General features: G+C 41.5%; 1 protein-coding gene and 1 long non-coding RNA gene across 7 annotated transcripts in view; one reads left to right on the top strand and one right to left on the bottom strand.

The window, feature by feature from the left end:
- Positions 1 to 27,579, top strand: part of ITPR2 (inositol 1,4,5-trisphosphate receptor type 2) — a 370,362-nt gene that overhangs the window by 286,066 nt on the left and 56,717 nt on the right. For 5 of the 6 annotated variants that reach the window (XM_081023378.1, XM_081023377.1, XM_081023376.1 and 2 more), the window contains 6 exons: positions 453 to 640; positions 2,497 to 2,683; positions 8,592 to 8,848; positions 10,657 to 10,857; positions 14,648 to 14,758; positions 20,106 to 20,201. In XM_081023378.1, the coding sequence (XP_080879504.1) occupies positions 453 to 640; positions 2,497 to 2,683; positions 8,592 to 8,848; positions 10,657 to 10,857; positions 14,648 to 14,758; positions 20,106 to 20,201 (1,040 nt within the window). The remainder of the gene's footprint in view (positions 1 to 452; positions 641 to 2,496; positions 2,684 to 8,591; positions 8,849 to 10,656; positions 10,858 to 14,647; positions 14,759 to 20,105; positions 20,202 to 27,579) is intronic. The other variant, XM_081023379.1, reaches the window with a different exon arrangement.
- Positions 595 to 8,583, bottom strand: LOC308486781. Its single transcript, XR_013991302.1, has 4 exons — positions 8,052 to 8,583; positions 4,025 to 4,271; positions 3,326 to 3,707; positions 595 to 685 (listed from the first exon to the last, which is right to left on the bottom strand). It is a non-coding gene; the product is annotated as an uncharacterized lncRNA (long non-coding RNA).

Genomic DNA, 27,579 nt, shown 5'->3' with positions numbered 1-27,579 from the left:
ACTTACAGTTACTCAATCCAGTTTAGTTGTGCCTTCAACTGTTAAGATTTCTTGAACATGCATTCTTCATTAGTAAATCTAAAGCATATTTGTGGACCACAGGGATTTAGAATTTTAAATAAAAAACAAGGACACTCAAGTCAGCATATCTCCTGGGGTAGGGCACTTTATACATGCTGAGAATGGCTCTCATTTTCATTTCCCTCCTGTGTTTTAGAGCTTAGCCCTGATTCATATTAGAATCTGTTGATTATTTGATTACTTTCATTTTAAAAAGTGGCACTCTCTTATGTTAGTATGTTAGTATAATAGTGTGTCCACAAGTGTTATAGCCAGATATTGAATACAAGAAAATTAGGCAATTACACTTAACTAGGAATGATTTGATTTCAGAATGAATGTATCTGAATCTTGGCTTTTATTTTATTTTATTTTATCTTATCTTATTCCAGGTAGCTTTTCAGGACAAGATTCAGATAAGTCTGGTGTTTCAATGCAAGATATTCAGTGCCTACTGGATAAAGAAGGCGCATCAGAACTTGTCACGGATGTCATAGTTAGTACCAAAAATGACAGGATATTCTCTGAAGCCATCCTGCTTGGGATTGCATTGCTTGAAGGTGGAAACACACAGATCCAGGTACTTACTTGGTATTGCTTTGTTCTTTCTGTCTATATTGAAAACCTGTTCAAATATGAAAAGAACTTAAGGGTGCACACAGAGAAATGCACAAGCAGGAGTCAATGCATTTCAAGGTGAGCTTCTCTTCCCTTTGCCTTCACTCCTGAGACATGCATTGCCTGCCACTCTAGGGCTTTTACTCTTCCAAGGGCATCAAGTTGCCCCCCCCACATTGTGGGGGCATGTCATGTGATGAATCACGTTGCATGTCATGTGACATGTCCCGCCCCCACCGAGCACTCACTCGCCAGATCAGGACACACAGGTATCTTGCCGCTGTAATGATGGTGTTCGCACGGACCTGGTGAGAAATGGGCTCCACGCTCAGCCTGCTCCTCCCCGCGTGAGGAGGAGGCAGAGTGGGGCCTCTGGGCTCTGGCTTCTCCTCCCCGTGCAATATTGGCAGGGAGGCAGAGCGGGCCACAGGATTTTGGAGGAGCCCAGCCCCCTCCTTGAAAAATTTGGGGGTCCTGAAGACCCCTCAGCCCCTACCATTCAGCATATCTGTACTCTTCCCCTCATGCTTTAGCAGACCGTCTGCTCTTTCTCCTCTAATGCCCTTCCAAATATCACACTTGCATGGCAGATCTGTTGTTGCTTTTTATCAGTTTTTTGCTCTTTTGACTGAGGAAGGGGAGGTGGCTTAGTGATGGCATATGGTCCAGCCAATTAAATGCTGAGCATGGTCAGCACCTGCTGAACGTTGACAGAATTGGTTTCCTCTGAGCTTGATGCTGCAGGGAAGATGGTATGTCTAACCAAAATAGGTTAGTGTAATTCCACAGCGGCTTGATTTCTCTGATTATGTATATATGCACATGCCCTCAGAGTGACTTGTATCTTCTTCCAGTGCTACAGGTTGGTGAGGGTCTGGTGCCAGCCCTGCTTGTTAATCAATTAATTTAAAGAAAGGTTTCAGTCTGAATAATTTGATCTGAGCCAGGTATGTGCACCAGGAAAAAACCTCATTGTGATTATGATGAAAAGCTCATTGAAACACTGACTCAGTGTGCAGAGGCGGTGATGATGTAAAACCTAGTGTTGGATTTATTAGGAAAAGGACTTAAAAGTATTATAAATATGGTGTGGCCATATTTAGAATACTGTGGGCTGTATCCAATGTGCCCATTGAAATCAATGGACATATCCAATTTAGACCTGGGAAAGGGGATTACACAAATTCATGGAGAGCGAGTCTATAAATTGCTGTTAGCAATCATATCCAGAACCATATCCAGAACCAGAACCTCCACATTCAGAGGCAGCTGCTAGGGACCAGCGACAAGGAAGGGCCATTATCTTCACACTCTGGTTGTGAGCATCCAGGGGTATCTGTAGGACAACCTTCAACCTTGGGTCCCCAGATGTTCTTTGACCATCTCTGGTCACTGGCAAAGCTGTCACAGAATTATGGGAGTTGTGCTCTAACAACATCTAGTGACCCAAAGCTGAAGGGCTCTACTGTAGGATTCAGAATGAAGGATTAGGTGGACCTTGATCTGACAAAACAAAGGAATTCCTTGTGTTCTGAGTGACATTGCCAATATTTATTTGGCACCATTAGAAATAACCTATTAGCCTGGCATTTTGCTAGTGCTCACTAGTGGTAACAATTTCATCCTGATGACTCTGTTATGCAGATCTGTAAATAAAGCACATTTCTAAAGGTATGTGGGCTTTCTTTTTCTCTGGCTACCAGCTATAGTCTTTGTTTGCCAAGCTGTAATATGTTATTTGTATGTCCAGTACTATGATAGCAAATATTTTCCCATTATTAATCTGCTGATATCTAAAAGGTTACTTTCCCCCTTCAGTATTCCTTTTACCAGCAACTGAATGAGCAGAAAAAATCGGAAAAGTTTTTCAAAGTTCTGTATGATAGAATGAAAATGGCCCAGCAGGAAATCCGATCAACTGTAACAGTGAACACAATTGATTTGAGCAGCAAAAAGAAAGACGATGACAACAATGACCTGACCGTATCAGTTTCAAAAAAGAGAGGTAAAGAAAACTGGGGCTGTATTTCATCACCAACATTCATTTCACTGCAAACTCAGAACAGTCCAAACAACTACAGCTTTTTGCAGGGGGAAACAGGATAAAGGCAACTTCTGCATTTGGTGGGGCAGTGTGATGAATGACCCACTTCAAAAAGTGTAGTCAAGATTGGAGGGTTCAGAAACTCAAGCAAGAACAAGTTCCATAAAAACATACAAGAAACCTTATTAAAACAAACTCTGAAAAAGGAAAAGCTTCAAGTGATTATACAAATTAAGACTGCTCAGAGGCTAAAAAATAACAAAAACAATCTTCTCTAGCTAGCTGACTGAAACACTTGCGCATAAATCTTAGCAGGCTAAGCGAGAAAGCAAAATACCTTCCTAGGTCCGAACAGGTGCTGACCGTCCATGCTGAGAGCTCCCTATGCTCGCCACAGCCCAGGTTTTTAAGGAAATGCTGATTATGAGCATTCACCCCTTCCGCCCAACGAAATCAGCACCTGCTCCCATTACATGTCTTTGATTACTGTTTGACACTGACCTTAATGAGATGTAATGATCTCTGGCAGGCAAGCAAGCCCCAATAAGAAGTAATGACTCTTATGTATGTTTGTTTACAACAAAACACATTCAGACTTCTCACCTGCTTGTGTTGACGATGGTTGGTCAGTCTGAGTCTTTGCCCCTTCCACAGCAGGAAGGACATCAAACTCCCGCCTTTCCCATTGTGCCCTCTGATCTTATCCAATCTCCTAGAACAGGGACTGAGAGGCTGGTCTTTGCCCTCCCCACTTTCACTTGACACAGTCTCAGACCTCTGCTTTTCTGCTGATTGCCTAGTAGTGCTCTGGCTGCCTTCCAACTCTCCCGCTTCTTGAGAGCTAACAGTGTCTTCCTCAAGAAGGGGGGTCGAACTACGCTTTCTTGACTCTGTCAGCCAGCTCTCATCTGCAGAGTAGGTCCCTCTTTCACTTAGCTTAATTTCTGTGTCTGATTCTTCCCCTGCCCTTTGGCGAGCCATGTTCCTGACATGAGAGGCATCTGCGTTTAGGCTCATTATTCCAGGAATCCTAACAAATGCCCATGCAACCCGCAAGCTAATCTTAAAAGGACTATATCACCACAGGCAGCTTTAATATTCACTATTGACACATTCAACATTTGTTCAAAATATTTACATGCCACATCATAATAAAACTTCACCACAAACCTTCAGTGCAAAATCAGTCACTACCAATTCAAAAAACAGAAGTAAAAGAAACTAAATTAGTACCATATGTAAAAGAAAGAAAAAATATAATAATAGAATTGTAGGATTGGAAGGGGCCCAAAGTGATCTCACCTGCTAATGCTTGGGAGAAACAAACCATAGTTCCTGGGTTAGCATTACGTGTGATCATGGTTCATTTTGTTCTGAACGAACCATAATCTGTAGCCACAGTTGTTTTTAGCCTTCTGCTTGTGGTTTGTTGGAGCAGAACAAACTATGATCCCCAGTTCTTGCTTAACACTAAACCAGAGATTATGGGTTGATTCTCTGTACACTACTGGAGGGACAAAGTAGGCAAGGTCAGTGTGTTCATTGTAAACTAAAAAAAATCCTTCCAGTAGCACCTTTAAGACCAACTAAGTTAGTTCTTGGTATGAGCTTTCGTGTGCAAGCACACTTCTTCAGATACACTGAAACAGAAGTTGCCAGATCCTTCTATATAGTGAGAAGGTGGGGAGGGGTATTACTCAGAAGGGTGGTGGGAATGGGTGATTGGCAGATAGCTGAGATGAGCCTGCTGACGACTCTTAACGACTGTAATAGGTCTTACAGGAAAAGGCAAGGGGTGAGAAGGTGAGAAATGGCTTAGTCATGTATAATGGGATAAGAATCCAATGTCTTTGTTCAAACCAGGTCTCTCCATGGTTTTAAGTTTGGTAATGAGTTGCAATTCAGCAGCTTCTCTTTCCAGTCTATTTCTGAAATTCCTTTGTAGTAAAACAGCTACTTTGAGATCTTGTATAGAATGTCCTGGGAGATTGAAGTGTTCTCCTACTGGTTTCTCTGTTTTGTGATTCTTGATGTCAGATTTATGTCCATTTATTCTTTGGCGTAAGGTTTGGCCTGTTTGTCCAATATAGAGAGCTGAAGGACACTGTTGGCATTTGATGCCATACACAATGTTAGATGATGAGCAATTGAATAGTCCCGAGATGGTATGTGTGATGTTGTTGGGGCCAGTAATGGTGTTGTCCGGGTGTATGTGGCAGCAAAGTTGGCATCTGGGTTTATTGCAGGCTCTGGTGCCAGTGTCCGTGTTAAGTCTGGTTGTAGTATTATTGTGGGTTAGGAGTTGTTTAAGATTGGGTGGCTGTCTGTAGGCAATGAAAGGTCTTCCTCCCAGAGCTTGAGAAAGAGAACTGTCATTGTCCAGGAGAGGTTGTAGATCTCTGATGATGCGTTGTACTGTTTTAACTTGGGAGCTGTATGTGATGACTAGAGGTGTTCTGTTATTTTCTTTTTTGGGTCTGTCTTGCAGCAAGTTCTCTCTGGGTATAAGTCTGGCTCTGTTGATCTGTTGTCTAACTTCATCTGCTGGGTATTTTAGTTCTGAAAAGGTTTGCTGTAGATCTCTTAGGTGAGAGTCTCTGTCTGTAGAATTGGAACAGATGCGGCTGTAACGTAGTGCCTGGCTATATACAATGGACTGTTTGGTATGTTTGGGATGGTAGCTAGAGGCATGTAGATATGTTCGTCGGTCAGTTGGTTTACGGTATAAGGTGGTGTCTATGCGCCCATCCTGTATTTTTATAGTAGTGTCCAAAAAATGTATTTCTTGCATAGATTGATTCATTGTAAGGTTGATTGTGGGGTGAAAATCATTAAATTTCTGGTGAAAGGTGTCCAGGGTCTGTTGACCATGTGTCCAGATGATAAAAATATCGTCAATGTATCGCAGGTACAAGAGAGGTTTGAGTGGGTAGGAGTTTAGGAAACGTTGTTCTAAATCTGCCATGAAGATGTTGGCATACTGTGGGGCCATGCGGGTGCCCATTGCTGTGCCGCTGATCTGAAGGAACAGGTCATCACCGAATTTGAAGTTGTTGTGGGTAAGGACAAATTGGCAGAGTTTGGTGGCAAGGTCCGCTGTGGTTTTATCTGAAATGGTGTTCCTTATAGCTTGTAAACCATCGTTGTGTGGGATGTTGGTATACAGAGATTCCACATCCATAGTAGCTAGTATAGTATTGTTGGGAAGATTATTTAAAGATTGTATTTTCCTCAGAAAATCTGTGGTGTCACGTACATAGCTGGGAGCACTGATGGCATATGGTTTCAGAACAGAGTCCATATAACCGGAGACACCCACTGTAATAGTGCCAATACCTGAAATGATGGGGCGTCCTGGATTTCCTGGTTTGTGTATTTTAGGTAGAAGATAGAAAGTTCCTGGTCGAGGTTCTGTTGGTGTGTTGGTGAGGATCTGTTCTTGGATGTGTGGGGGTAGCTCCTTAACAATCTTGTTCAGTTCTTTCTTGTATTCTTGTGTGGGGTCTGAGTCCAATTTTGTGTAAAAGGCGGTATTGGAAAGTTGTCTGTGAGCCTCCTGAATGTAGTCAGTTTTGTTCATGATGACGACAGCTCCACCTTTGTCTGCTTCTTTAATTATAATGTTTGGGTTGTTTCTGAGATTATCTATGGCTCTCCTTTCAGCATGGTTTAGATTTTGTTGTAAGTGATGGTGTTTTCTGGTCACATCTGTTTGGATTCTGTGGCGGAAGCAGTCAATGTATAAGTCCAGTGTGGTATTGCGTCCATCAGGAGGGGTCCATGTGGAGTCCCTTTTTGTGTAACACTTTTTCGGAGGTAGTTGGTGGTCAGTGTTCTGTTGGGAGGGTGGTTGTTGTTCTCCAGTGGGTTGAGAGGTGTTGTGTTGTGAAGTTGTTGTTTGTTCTGATTTGTCTTGTTGTTGTGTGTGTTGAAAATACTCCTTCAGGCGTAAACGGCGGAAAAATGCTTCCAAGTCCCCGTAGAACTGAATCATGTGTGGGGATTTGGCAGGGCAGAATGACAGTCCACGTGAAAGGACTGATTCCTCGGCTGGGCTGAGTGCTTGCTGTGAGAGATTGACAATATTGTTGATCTTGTTTTGATTAGTAGCCTGTAGGTTGGAAAGGTTAGAGAGTTTCTTGTTTTTCTGTTTTTTCAGTAGCTCCAGTTGAGAGTGGTAAATGTTTTGTTTTTCCTTTTGGAACTCTTGCCAAGCTTGGTGGTTCCTGATAGAGTTGTCTAATACAAGGAGTTCCTCCTTTATCAGCTTCTGTTTAGAGTAGAGAACGCTGATCAGATGTTTGAGCAGCTTCTTAGAGAAAGTGTTGCATAGTTTTCTTGTATATTCAGTGGGATACGTGGATTGTAGAGGGTTCTTAATTCTAAGACCCTTGGGTATAGTGTCCAGGTTCTTGCATTTAGTAAGAAAGAAGATATCAGTCTGTACCTGTGCAAGTTTCTTGGTGAGGTTGATGGACTTCCATTTCATGCGGCTCAATGTGGTGCCTTCCATGGTTCCAGTTACAGATAGGTAGCCGTGTTGGTCAGCCATAGTCAAAATAAAAAAAATCCTTCCAGTAGCACCTTTAAGACCAACTAAGTTAGTTCTTGGTATGAGCTTTCGTGTGCAAGCACACATACACTGAAACAGAAGTTGCCAGATCCTTCTATATAGTGAGAAGGTGGGGAGGGGTATTACTCAGAAGGGTGGTGGGAATGGGTGATTGGCAGATAGCTGAGATGAGCCTGCTGACGACTCTTAACGACTGTAATAGGTCTTACAGGAAAAGGCAAGGGGTGAGAAGGTGAGAAATGGCTTAGTCATGTATAATGGGATAAGAATCCAATGTCTTTGTTCAAACCAGGTCTCTCCATGGTTTTAAGTTTGGTAATGAGTTGCAATTCAGCAGCTTCTTTTTCCAGTCTATTTCTGAAATTCCTTTGTAGTAAAACAGCTACTTTGAGATCTTGTATAGAATGTCCTGGGAGATTGAAGTGTTCTCCTACTGGTTTCTCTGTTTTGTGATTCTTGATGTCAGATTTATGTCCATTTATTCTTTGGCGTAAGGTTTGGCCTGTTTGTCCAATATAGAGAGCTGAAGGACACTGTTGGCATTTGATGCCATACACAATGTTAGATGATGAGCAATTGAATAGTCCCGAGATGGTATGTGTGATGTTGTTGGGGCCAGTAATGGTGTTGTCCGGGTGTATGTGGCAGCAAAGTTGGCATCTGGGTTTATTGCAGGCTCTGGTGCCAGTGTCCGTGTTGTAAACTAGTAACTGTGGTTAACACTGATGTAAACTACACTGATGTTACATTGTAAACTAGTAACTGTGGTTAACACTGATGTCACAAAAGAGGCCAAAGACTAGGCTGGAAGCCTCCTTAACATTAAGTTTTATATGTGCAAGGAGTTTCTTGCAATTTCTACATGTGGTACAATCTAGGAATAATTTTATCATATGATAAGTTGTTTATCTGGATCAGACCCCTAAAGTGATAAGTTTAAGAACTGTGGCACGGATATCCAAAATATATGTGCTGTAGCTGACCTGAATTATCACACAGCTCAATGTTGGCTGGGTTCTCAATGTGTTCCTTACCAAAATCTTGACTCATATTCATGCCTGCCACCATGTGCTGGGAAGATTTTGCTATAATATAGGTCGTTAGTCTACCACCTTTTTATTGATACACCAACAAGCCGAAAGCATCATAGAAGAGACTAAAGGATCACTTCAAATTCTAATGATGTATTTCTGTATCAAAATGCTTTACAGGTTTTTTTTATTCTCACAAGAACTTGAGTGTAGCTCAATTATTTATATTTTTATGATAATCATACATTTGTTATCTTATGTATAGTAAGAGATTCAAATCTGCATCTGAAAGAAGGAATGAAGGGGCAATTAACAGAAGCCTCGATGGCAACATCTAAAGCTTACTGCGTATACCGCCGAGAAATGGACCCAGAAATAGATCTCATGAGTGCTGGAACAGATGCCGGGAATGTAGATGAAAAATCTTCAGAAGAAATGACAATGAGTCCTGCTATTGTGATTATGCAACCAATACTAAGGTTTCTTCAGTTATTATGTGAGAATCACAATCGAGAACTTCAGGTATGCTCTTGACTTTTTATCCCTAACCTTGCAAAAGGAGTAGCCGCCACAGAAGTATGAAAGTAATACAAGTGGAGGAAGCTCATTGTATGAGCAGGCCTTAAAACATCTGATAGAGATTTGAAACTATTTTGTATGATATTTTGCAGCCCATGCTTTCTACCCTACATCTCACTGAAATGTAAATAGTTTAAAACAACCTACCATATATTTTAGGGACGCGGGTGGCGCTGTGGGTAAAACCTCAGTGCCTAGGACTTGCTGATCGTAAGGTCGGTGGTTTGAATACCCGCGGCGGGGTGAGCTCCCATCGTTTGGTCCCAGCTCCTGCCTACCTAGCAGTTCAAAAGCACCCCTAAGTGCAAGTAGATAAATAGGTACCACTTTATAGCGGGAAGGTAAATGGCGTTTCCGTGTGCGGCGCTGGTGCTGGCTTGCCAGATGCAGCTTTGTCACGCCGGCCACGTGACCTGGAAGTGTCTTCGGACGGCGCCGGCTCCCGGCCTCTTAAGCGAGATGAGTTGGACATGACTGGCCCGTATGGGCAGGGGTACCTTTACCTTTTTACCATATATTTTGCAAAGTTGTTTGTCTGTGCTCTATGCATTTGGACACCTCTTAAGAGAGTGTATCCAAATTTTGCATGATGGCTTCTGAGAGACTTCATTTTGGGAGTTCCAGAATGACTACTACCACATGCCACACCAAGTGCCCTGCACCTCACTCTGTACCTCAGTAAACACCAGCAACCTGCTATCTGGGAAGCCAGGAGATTACCGGTGGCCACTGCTGAACATGACTAACTTTGGTCCATTGTTTTCAATAAATCCACTCTGACTAAAACTTTGTTGTCTATAAGTGATGATAAGGAAGCATATTTATCTTAAAAACTGAAATAAACTTGTCGATATGATTTATGCAGCCAGTGTACTAACATGTTTTAATCTTTAAAGCTTTTTTAAAAATTCAGTGCTACTCCCTAGAAATAGGACTACTTGATTTGAATGACATTAGTATTTTTATTTTCAACCCTGGAAATTAGTTTGGAGGAGAGTTATGATAATGCAAAATTTGCTAATTTGTGACAGTTTGTTCCTTATATTTGTTTTCAGTATTGGCTCAGTTCAGACCATAATTTGCACTAACCATGGGTTTGAACTTTAAAGCAAGCTTTGTAATTTAGAACATGGTTTAGAGCTGGTTTCTATCTGCTCAACCCCCAATCCATAAAAAATCCCAAATTCACTCCTGCTTCTGTAATAGCACACCTTCTAGCTGTGGAGCGATGGTTCTTTTGCATCCAGGTTCAGTTCCCATTATCTCCAGTTCAGACTAGGAGAGACCCTTTCCTTGCCTGAAACATTGGAGAGCCACTGTCAGTCATTGTTGACAATAGTGAGTCTTGAGATTTGGAGAAACTCTTCACAGTATATAGATATACTTTTTATTCTCTGTTTGTATTTTGTATTTGTAAAACCAATAAAAAAGATTTTTTAAAAAAGATAAATAGTTTGACTCACTGTAAGGGGAGCTTCTTCGGTTCGTAACTATGGTTTGTCAATTCAATAATGCAATAATGCAAAATTATACTAAGTGCAGACCACAGTTTACAAAACCTATTCAGACTGTGGTTTCTAATTTTTGTTTATCAGTTGGTGGCAAAGCAGTGAATATCACTTCAGACATCACATGAAACTGCAATAATTAAGCTACTTTAACAATGGTTTGGGATAATGCCTGACTGAATTGAACCAGCGTGTTTAATATGATATCTGCATATGCATAAGGGTTTTTCCTCCTATTTTCAGAACTTTTTAAGAAATCAGAATAACAAGACCAACTACAACCTAGTATGTGAGACACTTCAGTTTTTAGATTGCATTTGTGGAAGTACAACAGGTGGACTAGGACTTTTGGGCTTGTACATCAATGAGAAGAATGTAGCTCTGGTGAACCAAACACTTGAAAGCTTGACTGAATATTGTCAAGGTCCATGCCATGAAAACCAGGTAACTTAAAAACTTCCATTGAAGAATCTTCACTGAATTCCGATCTGCATCCAAAAAGTGTCACCACCTAATTAATAGCATGATAATATCTGATGCTTTATGCTTCATTTCTTTATGCTGCTAGAAATGCCATTGGAAATTCGGGTCTGAAAGAAACCTAGAATTTTTTTTCAAACTAGACCAGGCCTTTTTTGGCGTATTTTTATTTATTTTATAAAGTGGGGTAGACTTGTTTAAACAAGTGAAGACGCCTGCATGAGCTCAGTATGCAGGGAGTTCCAAAGTGTAGATGCTGCCACACTAAATGATTGAGTCCTTTGAAATGCATAACAGATATTATGTTGCACCTGTAGCAGTGCTAATTCCACAAATTTAAGTGGTTGAGTGAACACATGTAAGGTAAGTTTTCTGGTTATGTTATCAGTTAATATTGGTATTTGTAGGGTTGCTAGTTTGCAACCTAGTGAACCTGATTTTACATTTCATGCTAAAGATTGAGTGAGAGGTTTTGTAGCGGTTCTGTCTTGCTTCCATTCATCATCCTTCCATGCTTGCTGTGGAGTGATGCTATAGTCTTGATCACTAAAGCAAGCAAAGGAGAGAGAGAGTGGATGGACCAGAGAAGGATCATATAGCAGGCATAGCATCTGCACTGTTTCCTCCTGCATTCTCATAGGTCAGGCATGTCCAACTCCCAAGAGACTGTGATCTACTCCTGCTATAAAAAATGGCAGTGATCTACCCACTGGATTTAGATTGTTGAGCTTTTTTTTTTTTTAGGAAGCCAAAGGTTGCGACCGACCTGTTTTTCCTGATGACAACCTGGCAGCCTTGGAGTAGCAGGGGTTCCCACTCTGAGTATCTTTGTTCCTGCCCTAAAGTACATATATGAATGTATGTGCATATGTAAAATGGGCACTATCATAACTAACATGGTGACAACAATAGCAATATTTTTTTCTTACAGAAAGCATGTTTATGCACATGCTTTCACATTAGTATATAAGCAAAGATGTGTGTGGCAACAGAATGCACAGGTGGTCTTTGCAGAAACACAAGAAAAATAATTAACTACCCCCAGGGGTGTAGGAAAGGGGCAGGGGGGCGCCCCGGGTGCCATCATGGAGAGGGTGACAAATTATCAAGGAACAATTACTGCCCTACTAGGGTGGTTCATAAAAAACTTTTTTTAAAAACGCCTGCTCCAAAGGTCTTATCTTAGTACACTAGGGATTATATAGCTATATATGAAATTTCATGCATATCAGTTAATATCTTGACCCTCCTCCATGAAAATAGCTGTTTACTTGGCCATTTTCCTATGTCGTGAAGGCTGAAATTTCCATTCAGTGGAGCAGGGTCAAGATATTAACTGATGTGAAATAACGTAAAACCATTTTTGCAGCAAAAAAAAAATCAATGTTGCAGGGGGGTGACAAGAAATTTTCTGCACTGGGTACAACCTGACCTTCCTACGCCATTGGCAATGAAACCAAGAAACACATTTCTAGTTTTTCTTTTTAATAATTCTTCAGCAGATGTCTTGGCTATGCTGTAAAGGTTCTAGCAGTTTATTATTCTGAGAATTCTCAGGCTTTATAAATGTTGAAGGTTTGGACTGGGATTTGAGTGTTTAGCACAAAACCTATCACTGGGCAATGCGGGAACAGTTTTAATTTGTAAAATGCCTTTACAAATGCTCTTGTGTTTGGATGTGGTTCAAAAGATTTAATGTCACAACTTGTAAAGCTGCAAAACAATTTTTACAATAACAATTATTGGGTACCAAAGTAATAAATATTAATCTTTATGTTCTGTATTATGTCAATGATCTAACCAAAGCTAAGCATGTTAAATCCCATTCATTTCACATGTTTAACTCTCCCCCATTGGAAATAAATATGTCTCCAAATTAGTTGCTGAAACATTAGTTAATTATTGCTCTTTTGTTTTTAGAAGCTTAATTTTGGGTAGATTATTCCCATAATACAATATTATTGATTGACTGCCACATATGATCTAAAACCCTTGAATACCTTTCACAAGTGATTTATTGATAATGAAATCTACATAATCTAGCACCATTAGATTATGTAGCTTACTACTCTCTGCTCTGACTGCCAGGGTTTCCCAGACCTGCCTGGTGTTGTCAGAAATTGAACCTGGGGTTTTCTGCCATTGAAGCATATGCTCTATCACTGAGCCATGGCACTACCTAGGGCCAGGAACAAGACATTCTGCTGGTTGAGGCACAGTTGTTGCTGTACATGTTCTGACCTTCCTCCTCCTCCTCTTCCTCCTCTTTTTGCTACTGTATCAGGCTCTCCAGAGCTCCTCAGGACAATGGCTTGTAATTCAGTTTTACTAGCAAACCAGAGGTTAAACTAACCCCTTTCCAGCCCCATGAGGAGCGCAGGGAGCATTCGCGCGACACACCTACACACTGCAGCCAACACGCTAAAGTGTTGCAACACACAGCTCTGTTCTAGAGTGAGGCGTTGTAGGAGAGGGGGTCCTGTAGAGTCTATGCTACTCTGTCATAGTGGCACAAAATACTAGTTAAAGTTTGAGAATAGTAAAGTGTTTGCACTGCAAAGCAGCAGTAGCAGTAGTCTCTGGGGTCACCTGACCCAAAAGGTTGTGGGTGACTTGGGACCACCTGTAAGTACACTTTGCTGCAATGGGAAAATGGGGGCAATGCTCTGAGCATGCTAAATGGAGGTGGGTAGGTGGTGAGTTGAGGGAAAACATGCCAGCTGCCACCTTTCTGTATCCCACCTTTCTGCCTGAGGCAAAGGTCTTAGTTTGACTAAGATCCAGCCGTGGACCTTGTATGATACATAGCATTTCTGTAGTGCTTTAGAGTACAGTGGTACCTCCGGTTACAGACGCTTCAGGTTACAGACTCTGCTAGCCCAGAAATAGTACCTTGGGTTAAGAACTTTGCTTCAGGATGAGAACAGAAATCGCGTGGCGGCAGCGGGAGGCCCCATTAGCTAAAGTGGTGCTTCAGGTTAAGAACAGTTTCAGGTTAAGAATGGACCTCCAGAATGAATTAAATTCTTAACCCGAGGTACCGCTGTATTTACAAACTTCGTGAAATATTATTTCAGGATTCTGGAGTGGGGCAGTAACAGTGTAGGACACTGTGCTGCTCCGTGCTACAGAGTTATCGATCAAGCTCTTAGATTACATTTGCTACTGTTGCTATGGAATAAGTATAATTCAGACTGTTATAACACATAAACTTTGAAAAAGGGGGGGCTTGATTTGTTTTTGGGTGTTTTGTGGTGGGTTTGCACATGTTTGTTGCTTGTTCAGACTGCAGCTCTGTATCCTTCTCCCCTCCAAAAAAGTATATTAAATTCATATATACTGCATCACTAATAGGCACAGTTTGCATGTCCATTCAGCATCTGAAAATCAACTAAAAAGTTCGTTTTATATCAACTTGATGCTAAAAAGAAAAATGGTTTGGATTTCAATAATAATAATAATAATAATAATAATAATTTCCTATTTGTGGTTTTGCAACAGGGGTCAATCAAGATTTCTCCTCAGTGTCTAGGGGTAGTATTCAACTAGTTTTTTACTCAGAGTAGACCCATTGAAATTAATTGATGTAACTCTTGTTCATTTATTCCAATGAGTCTGCTGTGAGTAAAATTTAGTTACCCTAGACTCTGATTCAAAACACTAACTGTGTCACCTAAGGCCCCAAGGAATTATTGTATATCTGAAAATTTGCAATATGTACACTGCTGTCCTTATAATTATTTTTATGTTCTAGTCCTGCATAGCGACACATGAATCTAATGGCATAGACATTATCATTGCCTTGATCCTGAATGATATCAATCCTCTTGGAAAATACCGTATGGACCTAGTGCTTCAGTTGAAGGTACAGTGTTTACAGGGCTATTCTATACATATTTTCTCAGAAATAAGTTCCACTGGGTTCAGTGAGACTCACTTCTAGGTATGCATATATAGGATTTCAGCCTTTATCACCTATACTCATCCCATGGCTCAAACTCACAAGCCGCTATACTTGCACAGCAGCTCATAGAACTGGACTTAAGATTTACATTGGTGCAGTAGCGGTTGGTAGGGTTGGGTGCCAGCATGTGCCTGACCTCCCACCACTAGTATCATGGCAGCTTTCTGGAAGCGGCAAGGCAGCCACAAGTTTGGTATAGTGTAAATGTACCAGCAGGAGCACTGGATTTGCCCCGCAGTTGCACTTTCACCTTGCTGCCACCTTGCTGGAGTAATCCACAATTATACTGGTAGCAGGAGGTCAGCTTGCATGATATTGCATGATGCATTTCTTTAAAAAACATCCTCTGCAGTAAATTCTTTGAACTAAGGAGCATTCCCTTCCTGGGCAAAACACACTCCTAATGGGATATGCACTCGGGGGTTTGTGTTGTTTGCCAAAAAGCATAAGCTAAAGCTTTGCACTTTCTGTACATGAGAGTTTAATTTTTAATAATAATAATAATAATAATAATAATAATAATAATAATAATTTTTATTTATACCCCGCCCTCCCCAGCCAAGGCCAGGCTCAGAGCGGCTTACAAGCAATAATAAAAACAAGTTGAATGATTACAACTTAAAACCAAAATTAAAATACAACATTAAAATAATGGAACATTAAAATATTAAAATGTAGCCTCATCACAGGAGGCGAAGGAAAAGAAAAAATAAAAAGAGGGAGGGAATCAAATTGGCTCCAAGCCAAAGGCCAGGCGGAACAACTCTGTCTTACAGGCCCTGCGGAAAGAAATCAGATCCTGCAGGGCCCTGGTCTCATGAGGCAGAGCGTTCCACCAGGCCAGAGCCAGAGTTGAAAAGGCCCTGGCTCTGGTTGAGGCTAATCTAACTTCCTTAGGGCCCTGGACCACTAGGGTGTTGCTAGTTATGGACCTTGAGGCTCTCCGTGGGGCATACCGGGAGAGGCGGTCCCGTAGGTACGAGGGTCCTAGGCCGTGAAGGGCTTTAAAGGTCAAAAGCAGCACCTTAAATCTGACCCTGTACTCCACCGGGAGCCAGTGCAGCTGGAAAAGCACTGGGTGAATATGCTCCCATGGCAGAGACCCTGTGAGGAGCCTCGCTGCAGCATTCTGCACCCGCTGGAGTTTCTGGGACAGCTTCAAGGGCAGCCCCGCGTACAGCGAATTACAGTAGTCAAGCCTGGAGATGACTGTTGCATGGATCACTGTGGCCAGGTCGGGGCGGGAAAGGTAAGGGACCAACTGCTTGATGCGGCGAAGGTGGAAAAATGTCGCCTTGGGTGTTGCTGTAACTTGCGCCTCCATGGTAAGGCAGTGGCACTAAATGGGCCCCCGCAAGAGAAGGGAGTTGGTCCCTCATCCCCATGCCACCCCGACCCAGCCATAGGACCTCTTAACCCAAATATTTCCAAATCCTTAATATGACATTTGTGCACACATTCACAAAACTGTGTGTAGCAAACACAGGATGAGCTGGAGTGCTTGCATGTGTGCTCATGCCCTGGCAGCTGTTCCATGTACACAATATGGGTTGCATGTTTGGGGCCAATGTGTTTATGTATGTATATATCTACGCTTCACTGTACATACTGCACTGTACACTACATCGTACATGAGCTGGCAGGTGGTGCACAGTGAGTGCCCTGTCAGCCTGCCATATATTGAGCATACATTTCAACGAAAGGTGGTAGGGCCAGTGGGGGTCTAGCATGTTTCATCTCCACAAAGTTGAATGCAACTACAACAGCCATGCTAATATTAAACGGTATGACAGAGGGCGATCAGCCCAGGGAATATACCCACTTTGCAAAGCATGGGGGCAGTGTGATAAATTATATTGCGATCTTGCAATTTGCATATAGGTTTGTCATGGAGTTTGAGGTGGGCCATAATATTGAAAGTGATAATTTACCTCTAACAATGGTACTAGTAGGCCTAGTATTTAACAATTCTTCCCCCAAAACTCAATTTATCTCTAATGCAAACTTAGGTGTGACTGCAGGCCATAGAATTAAGTGGACCCCACTAGTACTCAATCTAGCTCTGACTCACCTTCATACAGGTGACTTAAGGGCTATTCATATTGCTATCATCTCAGCTACCTCTGCTGCTGAGGCTATGACTTTATTTAAGATCTTGACTGATAAGTTGCAAGACCACTCGAGAATTGAGATCATAACAGTGGCTCAATAAGATCAATGAGATCTTCCAGCTGGTTCAACAAAGAGTGGAAACAGGCTAAAAGCCAGCTGAAGAGAGTTTACCGCAAATATAGGAACTAAAATTTACCCCTCTTAATTAATGAATATGTTCCCCTCATATAGAAGTATAAACTTCTGCTAAGATGGAAAAAAACGGAAAGCAGAAAAACATGCTTGGCATATCATAATAAAGGCCTCTCACAATAAGGACATCTCTCTCTTCTGGTGTACAATATCAGGCCTGCTGGAGAATGCTTGAAATGTTTCAGTGCGTACTATCAGGCCCAATGAAGGGATGCAATATCATCATTCACTCCATTATGGGCAAGATGAAGAGGTCAACCAAATAACAGAATCTTTGGAAAACTTTCCAGACTGGCCTCCACTATCTGCAACTGAGGTCAAGAACCTTATTTCACAGTCAAATGATAAGAAAGCACCAGGCATAGACTATTTGCCCCCAGAGCTGTTGAAGTCTAACACCAACTGGTGGGTCTCCCTGCTGGCAGTAATTATCTCATTTATCAATTCATCCAGGTTATTTGGCCACAGCGGTAGTTATCCCCATATTCAAAAAAGGCCTTACATCCGTTCTGGCTAGTTATAGACCAGTTAGTTTGCTACCTGTAATTAGCAAATTATATGCAAAGCATCTTTAACATAAGCTAGCTGATTGGATAACTGATTAAACTACTCTTGCCAAAGAGCAAGCAGGATTTAGACAAGGCAGATCCACCATTGCTTTGTACTAGCCCATTTTATAGATAAGTATATATATATTTAAAAAATAAAAAAATTGTCCAGTAGCACCTTAGAGGCCAACTAAGTTTGTTCTTGGTATGAGCTTTCATTTTTTTGTTTTTTTAATATATTTCTACTGCGTCAGACCAACACGGCTACCTACCTGCATATAGATAAGTATGTTAAGTAACCAGGTGGTATGCTATATGTAGCTTTCATTGATCCAAAAGCTGCATTCGATTCAGTCTCTCGAGTAAGACTGTTGGATTAGCTGAACTCTTCCAAGTATAGATAAAAGATTATTGTTCTTGACTAAATGTCTATATAAAAACGCTGTGGTGAAAGTGCGTTGCTCTACAAATGGGCAGCTCACAGAATCTGTACCAGCCACAGATGGAGTTAAGCAAGGTTATATTCTAGCTCCCGCAGTGTTTAATTTATATATAAATGATATTGTACAGAGTTTAACATCCCCAGAGTATCACGCCCCTAAATTGGCCCAAAAAAACCATCTCTATATTATTATATGCAGATGATGCAGTACTTCTATCTCAAACAAAAATGGGCCTAAAAAGATTGTTGAGGGAATTCACAGGATACTGCCAAAGGGAACAGCTGGCTGTGAATTACAAGAAAACTAAAGTCATTGTGTTTTCAAGAAACTATAGGGCCCATAGATAGTCTTTAAATACCTCGGCCTTATTTTTCAGTCAACAGTGTCATGGGAAGCACATCAGAAATACTGTATGCAAAGGCAAAAGCATCTCAAAGCACCAAAAATCTGACACGCTTTTTCCTTACAAAAGGTGGCAATCACATACTATCAGCACTTGAAGTGTTTATTAAGCTAAATCCCCAGCACAGTTATTGTATGGAGCTGAGATTTGGACCTTGGATCTACTGAAGCTGTTCAATCTTAAGTTCCTATGGCAATTTTTTTCTGTTCCATCCTGTATTCCAAATGCTTCGTTGTGTTTAGAGGCTAACCTCCCCACCCACACAGAGGATGCCTGTTTTTAATCTGCTTGTGAAGATTATCAGAGATCGCAAAGAAAGGAATATACGATAACAACAAGAAGATGAAGAAAGTAATAAAGGACTATCTGGATTGAACTGGATAGAATTGTTTAATTAAAGCAGCAATATAAGTGATGTTTGGACTCGTTCGGAGCTTGATGTATGGGTACCCCCAACAAAATTTAAAATTTGGCTGTATAATTTGGAACTAATGTGATTTGGATAATGTGATGTGATTGGCCTGTTAACAAAAATTATTTTTTTTAAAAAAGAGGCTAACCTCCCCTATGTTGAATTACAAATTTGGCGTAGGATATTTACTTATTGGCTTCGCCTAAATTTAATCCCCACTGGTCTATTACCCTTGGTATTGCAAGGTTGTCATGAGAGCACTTGGACTAAAATTGTCAAGAAAAAGCTTTACTTTTCTGGTTTGTCACCGCAAAAGTTTATTAACACTGGGTTTCGTAAAGCAAATAATTTAATTAGACAGCGCCTATATGATACTGAGAGACAATAATTTGGCCACAATAAGGAAATTTTGTCCATGGTGTGATTATTTCCCACCTAGTCATTTTGACATGTTGGCACCCTACCTGCAAAATTTAACAATTCCAAAATACAGGCACACTTTCACTTTTGCATTTTTGCATTTTTGCACTTTCACCTTCGGCTGTACTTGAGTGTCGATTTCAAAAAATTCGGCTGGAAAAACGGTCATGTTCATGTGGAGATGGCAGTATTGAGCCAGTGGTTCATGTGCTTCTGGCTTGCACTCTTTCTAAAGATTTGAGGAGTGAGGTTATTACCCCTCTATTATTGTCCATGCCAGGCAGCTCAACGATTGCTACTGTGTCCTTTCTTCTAGCAGATCAAAATGATCAGGCGACAGAAAAAACTGCAAGGTTTTTAGGTGGGGGCAATTAGAATAAGATCTATTATTTGATTATTGATGTAAACCTCCAAAATGCATTTTGTATAGTTAAGTTTTACCTCTATCTTCAGTATATTTTATTTTATTTTATTGCTATAGATAGTGGCTGATGCATTTAAAGATTCTTCTGATCTGATCTATCTGATCACACTTGCAAAGAAATAATTAATTAGCTTTACACTGCACTAATGTTATGTCTTTCAAAAACAAATGCAAGCAGTTTAAAATCTTATCTAATAAAGAAAGCAGCCCTAGCAATATCAATTAAAGCAAATACAGGGATCATTAATTCATGAAATAAATTTTAACTGCATCAATTCAATTCTGTGCCCTCAGAATAATGCCTCCAAGCTTTTGTTGGCTATTATGGAAAGCAGGCATGACAGTGAAAATGCTGAAAGAATCCTTTTCAACATGAGACCAAGAGAGCTAGTAAGTAAATATTTGTATATTCTTTATCTTTTTAATTGAAAATGTCACCATCATTTTGTAAAATAAATTATTTGATATCGCTTAATAGTTTCTGCACCCAGACAGTGACTGGATGTCACATCAGGATGGGAGCCGCAAGTCACAAATAGTTCTTTAAACAGGTCAAGCATTTAAGCAGGTCTGTCTTTATGACTTCATTACTGTTATTCATTCTAAGCATTATTTTCTATAATTGTTTTCTTAACTAAATTATCATACTTCAGTAAGCTCTCTTGGGAGAACATTACAAGCTGAAGAACCTAAGCTAACCATAAAAACCTGTATTATAAAATAAAATAGGCTTAAATTCAATAAAACATTTTTGCTGTATCTCTCCCCCACCCTTCCTTGCAAATAGAGGCAGTGCTGTCCCAAGGGCCCAACATAGGTTATAGCCATTTTGTCAATTATTTTCCAATATAAACCCAATTACACAAATTAGTTCCAAATTAATACAATTTTGTTAAGAGGCCTCCCACGCATCATTCTTGATGGATCTTTATGATCTAATATTACTGCATTTCATATTCTTATTTATTTCTATTGTTGTTGTTGTTGTTTAGTCGTTTAGTCGTGTCCGACTCTTCGTGACCCCATGGACCAGAGCACGCCAGGCACTTCTGTCCTCCACTGCCTCCCGCAGTTTGATCAAACTCATGCTACTAGCTTCAAGAACACCATCCAACCATCTCATTCTCCGTCGTCCCCTTCTCCTTGTGCCCTCCATCTTTCCCAACATCAGGGTCTTTTCCAGGGAGTCTTCTCTTCTCATGAGGTGGCCAAAGTATTGGAGCCTCAGCTTCAGGATCTGTCCTTCCAGTGACAGAGGTTTGATCTTCTTGCAGTCCATGGGACTCTCAAGAGTCTCCTCCAGCACCATAATTCAAAAGCATCAATTCTTCGGCGATCAGCCTTCTTTATGGTCCAGCTCTCACTTCCATACATCACTACTGGGAAAACCATGGCTTTTACTATACGGACCTTTGTTGGCAAGGTGATGTGTCTGCTTTTTAAGATGTTGTCTAGGTTTGCCATCGCCTTTCTCCCAAGGAGCAGGCGTCTTTTAATTTCGTGACTGCTGTCACCATCTGCAATGATCAGGGAGCCCAAGAAAGTAAAATCTCTCACTGCCTCCATTTCTTCCCCTTCTATTTGCCAGGAGGTGATGGGACCAGTGGCCATTATCTTCGTTTTTTTGATGTTGAGCTTCAGACCATATTTTGCGCTCTCCTCTTTCACCCTCATTAAAAGGTTCTTTAATTCCTCTTCACTTTCTGCCATCAAGGTTGTGTCATCTGCATATCTGAGGTTGTTGATATTTCTTCCGGCAATCTTAATTCCGGCTTGGGATTCATCCAGCCCAGCCTTTCGCATGATGAATTCTGCATATAAGTTAAATAAGCAGGGAGACAATATACAGCCTTGCCGTACTCCTTTCCCAATTTTGAACCAATCAGTTGTTCCATATCCAGTTCTAACTGTAGCTTCTTGTCCCACATAGAGATTTCTCAGGAGACAGATGAGGTGATCAGGCACTCCCATTTCTTTAAGAACTTGCCATAGTTTGCTGTGGTCGACACAGTCAAAGGCTTTTGCATAGTCAATGAAGCAGAAGTAGATGTCTTTCTGGAACTCTCTAGCTTTCTCCATAATCCAGCGCATGTTTGCAATTTGGTCTCTGGTTCCTCTGCCTCTTCTAAATCCAGCTTGCACTTCTGGGAGTTCTCGGTCCACATACTGCTTGAGCCTTCCTTGTAGAATTTTAAGCATAACCTTGCTAGCATGTGAAATGAGTGAAATTGTGCGGTAATTGGAGCATTCTTTGGCACTGCCTTTCTTTGGGATTGGGATGTAGACTAATCTTCTCCAATCCTCTGGCCACTGCTGAGTTTTCCAAACTTGCTGGCATATTGAGTGTAGCACCTTAACAGCATCATCTTTTAAAATTTTAAACAGTTCAGCTGGAATACCATCACTTCCACTGGCCTTGTTATTTGCAGTGCTTTCTAAGGCCCATTTGACTTCACTCTCCAGGATGTCTGGCTCAAGGTCAGCAACCACACTACCTGGGGTGTACGAGACATCCATATCTTTCTGGTATAATTCCTCTGTGTATTCTTGCCACCTCTTCTTGATGTCTTCTGCTTCAGTTAGGTCTTTACCACTTTTGTCCTTTATTATGGTAATCTTTGTACGAAATGTTCCTTTCATATTTCCGATTTTCTTGAACAGATCTCTGGTTCTTCCCATTCTGTTGTTTTCCTCTATTTCTTTGCATTGCTTGTTTAAGAAGGCCTTCTTGTCTCTCCTTGCTATTCTTTGGAAATCTGCATTCAATTTCCTGTATCTTTCACTATCTCCCTCGCATTTTGCTTGCCTTCTCTCCCCCGCTATTTGTAAGGCCTCGTTGGACAGCCACTTTGCTTTCTTGCATTTCTTTTCCATTGGGATGGTTTTAGTTGCTGCCTCCTGTATAATGTTGCGAGCCTCCACCCATAGTTCTTCAGGCACTCTGTCCAGCAAATCTAAATCCTTAAACCTGTTCCTCACTTCCACTGTGTATTCATAAGGGATTTGGTTTAGATTGTATCTTACCTGTCCAGTGGTTTTTCCTACTTTCTTCAGTTTAAGCTTGAATTTTGCTATAAGAAGCTGATGATCTGAGCCACAGTCAGCTCCAGGTCTTGTTTTTGCTGACTGTATAGAGCTTCTCCATCTTTGGCTGCAGAGAATATAATCAATCTGATTTCGATGTTGCCTATCTGGTGATGTCCATGTGTAGAGTCGTCTCTTGTGTTGTTGGAAAAGCGTGTTTGTGATGACCAGCTTGTTCTCTTGACAGAACTCTATTAGCCTTTATTTCTATTACATTCCATTTTTTAAAATTATCACATAATTAACAGCTGCACTTTTAATCATTTCTATTCATGTTATTATATTATTTAACTTCCAAAAAAAGCTTCAAGTGAGGAACCATAGCTTTTTCCTTTTCATTCTGCGAATGCCACATCCAAAAGTCAGTTGTTAGTCTCTTGGCCTTATATGTCTCTATGATGTTTTCCTTTTTCCTGCAGCATTTGGGAGTATCTCCTTACTCCCACTATTGTTTTTGTATTCCAGCCTGGTTGTGGCGAAGCGGCAACTTCAAGGTTAAAGCCTCTTTTTTCTCTGACTCAGCTCCTTCCCATAATACTCAAGCAGTTCCAAATTGACAAGAGCAGATCCCTCCCTTCCACTGGCACCAAGAATCAACAAGTTCCAGAGATTTGCCATTTCTTCCTCTGGCTGGGAAGGGAGGGAAAAGTCGGTGCAATTCCTCTTCCAACATACAAAAAGCCCTCATGCCACTTTCCTTCTGCCACTACCATAGCATTTTGCTTTTTTAAAAAATTGGTTATATCCAGTGCTTTTTTTTGAAAAACATGTTTAGGGGTTATCCTACTCATTATCCTACTCATATGGAAATACTGCCCCTCAAAGAGACCAAACTTAGATTCACAAAATGTTTAGGGGTATGCATACCCCCCAGAAAAAAGCACTGGTTATATCTCAACTTCTCCATGATCTCTTAGTCTTTAAGTCTTTTTTAGGGCGGCGGGGGGGGGGGGTAGGCTCTAACTCCCAGCGATATCTTTCCAAACAAAACAACCAGGCTCTCCTCCCGCCTTTACTCCTTTCAAGCCACACACAGCTTTACATCTTCTTTTAAATATATCTTCATCAAGCCATCCTCACTTGTATAGTTTAAAATCCAATATTAGGAGAGGGTTGCCGGATCAAAAATGTAAAAATTTCTATAAAATATAGCAAAGAGCACTCCTCTCCTCCATCTACCTCCAGCACAAGATAGAATCTTCTCCCAATTTCAAACCTCTGTTCCATGCAGCTGACTGTTCACAGTTATAATGTCCATCTCGTCTGTTGTGCGCCTGTTCTTAATGCCAATTAAAACCCAATTATAAGGAGAACCTCTGCATCCAATGGCAATTTGGGGGGTGGGGTTTGCATCAGGAGAATTGCATAGCACCCAGTGCTTCCGCCTATCCCCACACTGATCTGTGCCAGGGCGAGCCATTGAGGCGACCCCAAGAGGTTTATAGGGAATTGTTTAACCCCTTCCACCCCCTTTTTCAGCCTGTGCCTCTCTGATGTTGAGAGAGCCATCACCATGGCACGGGACAGGAACTGGAAGCACTATAGCCATTTTGTATAGGGCAGGTCTCGGTCCTTTTTCCTTTGATTTGCAGCCCACATACCAGTGGTGGGCAGAACTGGAGCCAAAAGTGAGCAGGGCTACACTCTCTTTCTATCTTCCTTATTCATTCCCCCACACTCTCTCTCTCTCCACCAACAAACTTGCAGTTTACACTGGGGGAATCCACTCCAATAACAGTCCCCTCCCATGCAAATTGCAGCTACAGAGGATCCAGTCCAGACTGGGATCTTGGCATGGGGGTAGTGGGGTTTTAATCTTGCTGAAGTCTTAATCCAGATCACTCTCCCACACCTGCAATTTACACCGGGGGGGGGGGGCTCCCATGTAGTAATTCCAGATGAGAGACTGGGAAAGAGTGGCTTGCCTGAGGCCATATAGTGAGTTAATGGCAGAAGTGACATCTAAACTATAGTTTTCCTGGCTGACATCTCCTTTTCTGAGCTACCATACTACCCTTTGGTCATGTGGCTAGAGCACCATTTAAATATTGCAGCCATGCGGGCAGGACCTAATTTCATTAGGTCATTTAGACATTGTGCAAGCCACATGGAGGATTCTTACAAAAACAAAAAACAATTTTAATGGTCTGAGGCAGCCTAACCAAACTGGTGCCCTCCAAATGTTCTGAAAGGGTTGATGGAAGTCATAGGAGGGCATCAGGTTGGTGAAGGCTAGTAGAGAAACATCTCAAATGCTCCCTTTAGGGTCATTCTTCTTCAGGTGCTGAAGACGGGCAGCTCCCCAAATGTGTAATAAAATTCCCACCAGCCCTGGCCACTGGCCACGCTGATTACTGATTACATCTGGAGGCAGCTACGTTGGCTACCTCTTCCCTAAAACGTTGACATTAGCTGTGTACACTGGGGGTTTATGTAATGTTCCTACTTGTAGTCTCAGGCACACATGCAGTCAATAAAAGGCTGTGATTGCTTGTGTGTTAGGAAAACCCACTGTGTGAAGCAGCTTTGCATATCCAAGCTCTATCAGTAATCCAAGGGATCGCACACCATCTTCAACAACACAACATTTGTAGTTTGGGGGTACTTTTGGAACCATCATTGCCACGAGATGCACAAATAATTGGTGGCTATCCCTTTCAGCAGTTGTGGCTTGTGCACCAACTCCACCCTTACCTAGACCACAATAGTCTAAATCACTGCAACTCAGGCACTGATCACCTCAAGTCTGGATTACTGTAATCCAGTATATGGGACTGCATTTGGGATGGATGTACAAACTGGAGCTGGTGCTGAATGCTGCCGCAAGGTAGAGTATTCAGTTGTGCACACGGTAAAGGTAAAGGGTAAAGGTAATTAGGTCCAGTCGTGACCGACTCTGGGGTTGCGGGGCATATCTCGCTTTACTGGCCGAGGGAGCCGGCGTACAGCTTCCGGGTCATGTGGCCAGCATGACTAAGGCGCTTCTGGCAAACCAGAGCAGGGCACGGAAACGCCGTTTACCTTCCCGCCTGAGCGGTACCTATTTATCTACTTGCACTTTTGATGTGCTTTCGAACTGCTAGATCGGCAAGTCCTAGGCTCTGTGGTTTAACCCACAGCGCCACCCGCGTCCCTCACGTTACACCTGCGTGCACACGTTACACCTGTGCTAAAAGCACTGGCTGCCTGTTAGCCACCAAGCCATTTTCAAGGCTTTGTTGCTGACATATTAAGCCAACAGCTCAGGACCAGAATACCTAAAAGATAGCCTTCCCCTATGTAGGTCTTTGGCAGGATGTTGAGATAATCAGAGGAGGATTTCTTTGTGGTGACATTTTTTTACCATATGTTATTTGCAGGTCTTCTCTGTAGCGGTGCAACTCTTTGAAACATATTCCCTCACCCCACCCCCGCACCCACAGCAGGCTGCAGCCAAAGATTGCTGAAAACACATTTGTTTGCTCAGGCTTTCCCCAACTAGGTTATTGGCTCATTTTTGGTATTGTGTATATTGCTGACCATGATTATTGTTTGTTGTTGATTTTATTTAGATTTTTAATGTATATTTGAATACTTCTTTGATTTTACATGTTTTTAATATTTTAGTGTTGGGATTTCATTTTGTAAATCATTTTGGGATCCTTGAATGGTAAGAGATTTTGATATGGATAAAATGATTTTGATAAATAGATAAGATGAGCCAGCAAATTATGCATTACTTTGCATTTTATTGATTGAATGTTGGTATTTGGGGATTTCTCCAACATTCCTCTAACCTCAGCTTCCACCCACCCATCTTTGTATTGTTCAGATCAGCTGCTTTTTCTTGTACAATTCATGATGCAGGGAAAGGTTCTTTCACCCAGTCTTTCCCAGTATGAACTGCAAGAGGGCTTTGACAACTCCATCCCCATTCTCTGCAGCTCTCTTCCAGCATATAACTACAGACTTCTCTCTCTCCCTCTCCCTCCCTCTCTCTCTCTCTCTCTCTCTCTCCCTCTCTCCCTCTCTCTCTCTCTCCCTCCCTCTCTCTCTCTCTCTCTCTCTCTCTCTCTCTCTCACACACACACACACGCACAACAGAGAGACAGAGTCTCCATCAGACTTCTAGCCTGGATCTCCACTGCTGACTCCCAGCCAGTGTCAATACTGAGTGGATATGAATAAGGGAAGCAAGAGATGAAGGCTATAGACCCCACGTCTGAGAATCATGGAAAAGTGGGTGCAGTCAATGTTGCAGGCCTTTCATCCCCTCCTCCATTTCAAAAATTAGTTATTGGCCAAGGATTTAACAGCTCAAACAACTCTTATTCACAGTTTCTCACCAGAGAAAAATCTGGTCAACATTTTTGTCATACAGACTAGTTTTCCTGTAATACTTTGGTTCCGCAACTTCTTAAAATTTCCATTGTCTGATTTTTTTCCAAGAAAAAAAAAATCCCGTCTTTGTGATGTTTCCTAATGAAAGAAAGATTATCTGACCTTTACGCATTATTTATTTCTCTGAAAGCAAGCAGCTGGATACCCCTATTGATCGGCAACTTGGAAATGAGAAACTCTGGTGTCCACTTAGTTTTCCTTTTAATGGGCACCATTATCCTTAATAAAAATAACTCCATCTCCCCCACTGAAATTTCTTTATACAGTGGTACCTCTGGTTACGAACATAATTTGTTCCAGAGGT

The sequence above is a fragment of the Podarcis pityusensis genome (assembly GCF_964106645.2).
Source record: "Podarcis pityusensis genome assembly, chromosome: 10".
Lineage (NCBI taxonomy): Eukaryota > Metazoa > Chordata > Lepidosauria > Squamata > Lacertidae > Podarcis > Podarcis pityusensis.
This window is presented reverse-complemented; position numbering and strand designations above follow the sequence as displayed.